This window comes from Lolium rigidum, chromosome 2, assembly GCF_022539505.1.
Source record: "Lolium rigidum isolate FL_2022 chromosome 2, APGP_CSIRO_Lrig_0.1, whole genome shotgun sequence".
NCBI lineage: Eukaryota > Viridiplantae > Streptophyta > Magnoliopsida > Poales > Poaceae > Lolium > Lolium rigidum.
The window spans coordinates 108,177,608-108,185,503 of NC_061509.1; the positions used below are offsets into that span (position 1 = coordinate 108,177,608).

Sequence of the window (7,896 nt, forward strand, 5' to 3'; positions counted from 1 at the left end):
CCGGCACATGGGGTGCAGCCCTGGGGTGCCCCACTGGTCAGCCCCAGGCACTCCCAGGTTGCAAATTTAAAACTAGGACCAGTGGTATAATTTTTGTAAATTTTTGAAAACTTCGAAAAATGCACATTTTTGGGTGTTAAAATAACTATTTTAGGGCAGAAAAAGATTTTCAAAATTTTAAACAACTAAAGTATCTTGCAAACAAGTAGTACTACAGAAAGTAAACAAGTGTGGAGAAAGAAAGAAATGTTGTTTAGCTCTTCCATGCATTTAATATGTACTTGTTAACAAGGTTGATCAAGTTTTGCCACCAAATAAATTTTACATGACATAAGAAGAAATAAACCTCAAATCAATCATGTTACCTTATATTGTGTTGATATGGACCCAATCATAATATTTTGATATCCTTGTTTAGGCTCATATATAGGACAATCAATAACTCCCACTTTGATAGTTCTCAAATTAGAAATTGTATTAACTCCATATACTTTATCAATCCTCTTGGGAAAATAAACAGTATGTTCTTTGTCATCAACATTGAAGGTAACTTTTCCTTTATTGCAATCAATAACAGCCCCTGCAGTGTTAAGAAAATGTCTTCCAAGAATAATAGACATATTATCATCTTCAGGCATTTCCAACACAACAAAATCAGTTAATATTAAGCAATTATTAGCAACTTGAACAGGAACATCCTCACATATACCAATAGGAACAGCAGTAGATTTATCAGCCATTTGCAAAGATATATCAGTTGGTATCAACTTATCTAAATAAAGTCTCTTGTAAAGAGAAAAAGGCATAACACTAACTCCTGCTCCCAAATCACATAGAGCAGTTCTAACATAATTATTCTTGATGGAAAAAGGAAATTATCAATAAAATTAGAAAAGACAGTTTTGATCAATCAACCCATGGCTTCTTATCAAGTTGCAACTCCTGAACGGATCACAGTCTCACAATCGATCTCTCCATGCCGGCGGGCGCCGACCACCGCTTCAAGGCATATCGCATATCGCCACGATTTCACACTTCCATAAAACACATGACGGAGTAATATTGGAACCATAAATAATCATACCTGCATCAGAGGTATGATTACAACCTAATACAATCGTCGGTAACCCCGTACCGCCCCCTTTGCACGAGGTGCCGAATGGGCGCGCCAGCGCACAATGCCACATCAGATTCTAAGGGTGGGACCGGCATGTCGGGGACTCTACCGCTGGATCCATCCTTAAATACGATGTCTCGTATGATGTACGGCAGGTTGTAATTAATGAAGCCACTGGTTCTCCACGCATAGACGCCGTCGTAAATGCGACGCTTTGGTCGCCACCGCCTATTTCGTGCACCCTCTTCGCTCACCTCCATTGCACTAGCCTCTCCACCGCCCTTCTTCTATGCTCCGCCACACTAGCCTCTCCACCACCGCTTGGCTCCTCACCCTCCTCGAACTCGCCTCTCCACAACAATGCGCGCCGGCAGGCGACCACATACTCGAACCTAAGCCGGAGCGGCCGCACGCCACCAGGGGCGCTGCAACCACCACCGCAGCCAGAGCCTATGGCCCCGCCGTAGCCCGGCGCCGAGTCTGAGTTACCGAACTTCAACTTCGATGACTCCGACGACTTCTAGTTCGATGAATGGAACAAGGCGTTTGAAGCAGAAGCAGATGCCGAGGCGGCGGAGGAAGGGGCGCCGTGGGGCAATGAGGAGTCGTTCCACGGCAACCCGGAGCAGGCGGCGATCTTGGGCTCCTCAACACGCAGAGGGAGAGGTAGAGTATATCAACAACGCCCACTTCGAGCACGTCATTGAAATCTCGTGCTAGCGGACGGCCACGGAGGAGGCAGGTTGCCTCCTTATGGAGGCCGAGCGACAGAGGATTCTTGAGCTCAACGCTCAACGCCAGGCCGAGGCAACCGCCCGCGAGCAAGCGAGCCGGCGAGGCCTCGCCAAAAATCAGGAGTCTCGCCAGTGGCAGGCAGCGCTAAGGGCGCAGCGCCGCCGGCAAGCTCCGGCATCGCTGGCGGCCATGCTGCACCGCCAGACGCGCGAAGCAAGGGAGGAGAGGCGGGCGCGTCTAGCGGCGACAAAGGGGGAGAGCGACGACGAGGCAAGTCCGTCGCATGCCCTAACCGACGATGAGTAGATTAGGGTTTATTTTAGTATAGTCTAGTTCAAGTTTCATTCAAACTTTTGTAAATAATCCTAAATTTGAATGAAATTTAAAAGTTTATTATATATATATATTTACTTATTTAAAGTTTTTTTGAGATTCTTATGGGGAATCAGTGCAACCTCTCCCCAAATTAAGGAGCAGGTGCTGACTCCCTCGATAGAGCATTACCGACGCGGTGTCTATTTAAATTCCACGGTGGAGATGCTCTAAGACTACCTACAATGGGACTATGAGAGTATCATAGGTAGTATCATGCATCTCATGCATGCAAAAAAAAACTGATGTGGTAGCGCAATTAAAGATGAGAGAGAGGATTGTAGTAGTATCGTAGCATGTAGTATATTAGAAAATTTAATATCAAATGCATATTGTACATAGATCTGCATTGAGATTCTACAAATCAATTAATATAAAAAGATCATGATACTAGTATCATGCATCGTGGATATAATAACATGTAATATTATTATACATGATACTTTTATATATAATATTATGCATTGTGACTAGTATAAAGAGTGTCCTACCGCTAGGGATGCTTCTAGACGTTGCCGTTAAGAGGTCAACGCCCCGGCCGCCCTGATCGTACAAATCGTTATGGTTTTATTTATGTTTTCTGTTTGCTGCCAATTGGAACAAAATCATGCGGTGAGCTCGTGATTTATTTATTTCTCTTCTGATCTGAAATTCTGAATCGCCGAAGACTTGGCATATGATCGGCTAGTCGGTAGTTGGATCGGATCTGAAACTCGTGTTGCGTTTTTTCTTTTATTACGGAGGTAAAAAAAATTACCTTGCCTATTAATTAAGAAAATAATATCTATTTTTTAGAAAAAAATTGAGCAAAATCCTACGAAAACTAGGTCAAGTCCACTGTCCACACAAACTGCACACACGAAGCCAAACCTAACAACGATTCGAATAACAGAGCTATACCCACTCTAGCTAACACAAGAGATCACAAGGTGACCCGAACGAACTTTAAAGTCCAAGCACGATACTCCAACACTAAGCTCACAAAAACAAATCATGAATTGGGAGCACTCATCAATCAACTGGTGTCTAAGATAGACAACAACCAAAATGACGAGAAATTCGTAAATATCTCTAGCAACGATTACTCCGAGCACCGTGTCTTAGAGCATCTCTAGCAGAGCCCGTAAAAGGCTCAAAACCGAAAAATGGCGCCGATCAGTAACCGTAAACGAGCCGAAACTGGAAAAAAAAAATTCGGACCGAGACCGAAACCCATACTCGGCCGACGGAGCGAACCGAACGCAGCCCGAACACAATCCCTAGTTTGCGCACGAGGGAAATTTCAGCTCCTCCCAACCGCCGCTGCCGATCTGCGCGCCCTCAGCTTCCTCTGCGCCGTCGTCGTCCGATTTCTTCACGATGAGTCTCGAATCGACCCAGCCGGCCGCCGTTGCTAGCTCGCAGGCGCCGCCACCATCTCCCGCGGTCGCCGGAGCTTCCACTGCTCCACCAACCACCCCGGTGACCCCTGCGACCCCCGCGGAGGTAGCTACCACGGTCTCGTCGACGAGCGTGGTGAAGCGGCGGCGCGCGGGAACGCATGTGCTAACGCAAGCCGGTGCCACCGCGGCCGCCGGTGATGTCCCGGCGGTGGCAACGAAGCCGAAGGCATCCCGTGCCAGACCGAAGAATTCGGCGCCCAAAAGGACGAAAGTGAAGGCGGCGACGAGCCGTGGCGCCCCACCTCCATTCCCCCCCCCGCCAATGCCGCCGCCGCCACCGGAAGCCACCGCGAACGTCGCTCAGGACGTGCTCAACGACGGGTCAACAAGGTACACATCAAATCTTCCTCAGTTTTTCATTGCAAGTAGATATTTAGGCCACGTACTGTTAGGAACGAGAACACCTCGTACATGGAGATGTTGGACGAGGTGAACATTAACCCACTCCCTCCGTTCGACGGTGGGATGGGCGGAGACGAGGACGACGCGGATGAAGGGGAAGAAGGGGACAAAGGGGAAGAAGATGAAGGGGACGAGGGTGTGGTCGAGGTGGAGGCCGATGGAAATAGGAAGAAGAGACAGGCGAACAACAAAAACGAAAATTGAAGACGCCACCTTGTGCCGAGCTTGGGCCGCCGTGGGCATGGATGCAGTCTTCGACACCGATCAAACAGGGAAGCGATACTGGCAACGCATCGGGGACAAATTCTATAAACTGATGCCGCGCAATCGCCATCCTATCGATCGCACGTACCGATCCCTCCAAGGACGTTGGGACGCGATCAAACGGGCCTGCAGCCGGTGGGCAGCAATAATGAACCAAGTGGTGTCTGATCCTCCTAGCGACGCAACTGTGGATGAATATGTGAGTGCATATTTGGTTTGTACAATTCTAGTTTCGCTTTGGTGATATATTGACGATTTGTTGTTTGGTTTTGCAAATGTAGGACCGCATTGCCAATGCGAGGTACAAAGACATGGTTGGCAGCATGGGCAAGAGCTTCACCATGCGTCATTGCTTTGATGTGCTTCAACACCTCCCCAAGTGACAATTGAGGGACGAAGAAGTAGCACCCAAGAAAGCTGCAATGGTTGCGCTCAACGACACCGAGGACGAGAAGGAGGACCGGAATGCTGACAAGCTAGCCGGAGGGAAACAAGAAGGCCAAGGAGAGGCTCAAGCTCGAGGAGGAGGCTGCATTGTTGAGGGACAAGTTTAATCAAATGATGAAGTCCAAGGAGGTGATAGTGGCCAAGACTTTGGACACCAAGCTTGTCATCATCGAGAGGAAGAAGGAGGTGAACCTTGCCAAGGTTGAAGCCAACCGAGAGGAAGCAAGGAACAAAACCAAGTTGGATGAGATGAGAATCAATGTGAAGAAGACCAAAGCAATGAAACAACTATTGGCCGAAGAGAGGGAGATCGTGATGATGAACACCATGGACATGAATGAGCAACAACTGAGTGGTGGAAGGAGGCCTCGGCGGAGATCACGACAAGACGAAGACTAGCTCGTGAAGAGGCAACTGGTGGTGGCTCGGTGACTCATGGAGGTGGCGGCGATGATGGTCACAGCGGGCCAACCTCGGTTTGATGCCGGCGGTGACAGGAGATGGTGAACTATTTGCTATGATTTGTCATTTGTCTGCACTATGAACTATGCATGAATTGTTTGCAATTTGATTGTGTCATTTGTTTTACAGTTTTGGTTTATGGGCTCTGTTCTACGCCAGCCATTTTACGACCCAAATATACAAGTTCGGTGAACCGAACTCCACGTTTCCAGTTCTCTTTTTTACGGGCTCTGCTAGAGATGCTCTTAGCATCTTATAACTTGATGAAATCGGAACATCTGTAAAAACGACTGTTTTACAGTTTTGGTTTACGGACTCTGTTCTGCGCCAGCCATTTTACGATCCGAATATACAAGTTCGGTTAACTGAACTCCACGTTTCCAGTTCGCTTTTTTACGGACTCTGCTAAAGATGCTCTTAGCATCTTATAACTTGATGAAATCGGAACATTTGTTAATTTTGGGAGGCAATTTGTCAGAAAACAAAAATGGTAAACGCAACTGTTCCTCTTGCAACGGCGCCAAAGGGCTGAGAATGCTCAACAAAAATGATGGGAAAGCAATATTAATCGAACTATTGCTGTTATAGTCAGATTCAGATCTTTAATCTCTCACGAAAAAGAAGTTTCAGAATTCAGAGCATTAAGGGCAAATGGAACCCAAATAATATCATCTCCACTGAACTGTAGACGAAGGAAAGAAAGAAAGGGAAAATGCGCAGAGATTACGTCGGGCCATCGCCACTTCCTTGGTGTTGCCGTTCTAGGCCGGCGTGCTGACGGCGGCGTTGCCGTAGCGGCGGACGCGCTCGTCGATCCATGCGCGCAAGTCGGCGAGCACGCGGTCTCTGTTCTCGTCCGACTCCCCCGTGATGAGCTCGTGGCACATTCCGTCGTACAGGATGAGCGACTTGTCCTCGCTGGGCGCGCGCTCGTACAGCTTCTTGGACCCCTCCGGCGCGGTGACCACGTCGCCGGTTCCGTGCACAGCCAGGAACGGCGCCGTCACCTCCCCGAAGCTCTCCTGGAGCAGTTCCGTGAGGCGGGCCAGCTCCCGCATCGTGCCCACCCTCGGAGCGCCGCAATATCGCCTCGGGTTCGAGCCGGCCACCTTCAGCTTCTCCGGGTCCCGGATGGCCTTGCCGCCAATATTGTTGTCCGGCAGCACGGCCCAGGTGTCGGCGAACCCGAGGAGGAGGCCGTAGAGGAATAGTCGCACGCGGGACGGGTGCATCTCCTCCGGGATGACGAACAGCGGCGCCAAGAAGATGAGCCCCGTCCACCCGGCATCCGGCGGGGAGCGGAGGTACATGAGCAGCGTGGCGGCGCCGCCCATGGACTCGCCTAGCAGGAAGGCAGGGATCGGAGCGTAGGCGGCGGTCTTCCGGATGGATAGGAAGAAGGAGAGGGACGCCTTGGCGACGGATTCCATGTCGCCGACGTAGCCGTGGATTCCGTCGGAGCGGCCGTGGCCGAGGACGTCGGCGCAGAACACGGCGTACCCCCACTGTGCGTAGCTGATGGCGATGTACTGGAAGAGCCAGGAGGAGTCGGTGCCGTATCCGTGCGTCATGAACACAACACCCTTCACATCGCCGTCGTGCGCGGCCGAGAGCGGGTGGAAGGATTGGGTGAAGAGGCGGCCGCAGGGGGACTGGTAGTAGGACTCGCTGTGGCGGAGCCCCAGCGAGGCGTAGTACTCGTCAGGCTCCGGGGAGTCTCCCCAGAAGTACTTTGTCGCCGGAGACGGGACACCGGTTGACGCCATCGCCGCTATCCGAGAGGCCGCGGCGTGTCACGGAGGAGTTGCGAAAATCCAACGGAAATGGAGATGTGATGACCGGCTTTATTTATGCCAGAGAAGAGCCGTTGACGCTACATGGGGTATATACATCCCGGCCTCCGTATGGTAGCTGGCGTCAGAGCATGATGAGTAGTGGGAAACATGCCCCCATATTGGTTGGTGGCTTGCCTATCATTTTGGTTTATGCATGGTAAAAAAAATTTACAGGTGTGATTAGTAGAATGATCTCATCGAATATCAATCTCAGTTGCAATCTATTTGCAACCCACCGTTAGCACGAATTACGAAGCAGTTTGAATATATTTTTATAGTTGCAACCTTGCTCACTTGCAACTGAAATCCATGAAAAAATATGTGTGGCTTCATAGGTATTAAATGATCATCCATGTTTTCGTGGATGGGATGGGACCATCCTTCTTCTGTTTGGTTGAGGGATATAAGGTGGATGGGTTGGAGTGTGTTTACGTTAATAATACGGTTTTGCTAATTCTCAGCTAAATGAGAATTAACTTACCTCTCGGTCGAGTTCAACACTATTAGATTTGCATCGCCACTTTTGCGCTTATGAGTTGCAAATTAAGCTGCAACTAATTTTTTTCAGTTGCAAGTTATGTTGCAACAAGGAAAAATACCTAGACCGTTAGATTTGCTTAGTGATTCATGCTAGTCATTGAATTTCGACGTGGGCTGCAACTAAAATTTGATAACATCACTTGAATAAAATCAAAGTTAACTCATTTGACTGAGAATTAGTAATACCCATAACAATAATAGCAATATAGCGGGCTATTAACAAGCGGATATTCTAGTGTCGTGGAGGGGTGTGGCAATGCGATCCCTTTTCACGTATTCT

The 7,896-nt window shown here is 49.0% G+C and overlaps 1 protein-coding gene across 1 annotated transcript; it reads right to left on the minus strand.

The window, feature by feature from the left end:
- Positions 1 to 6,002: 6,002 nt before the first annotated feature.
- On the minus strand, positions 6,003 to 7,007 carry LOC124690016 (caffeoylshikimate esterase-like). The gene has a single exon (XM_047223460.1). It carries the CDS (start codon positions 7,005 to 7,007, stop codon positions 6,003 to 6,005), a length of 1,005 nt encoding a protein of 334 aa, XP_047079416.1.
- Between the last annotated feature and the right edge of the window lie 889 nt (positions 7,008 to 7,896).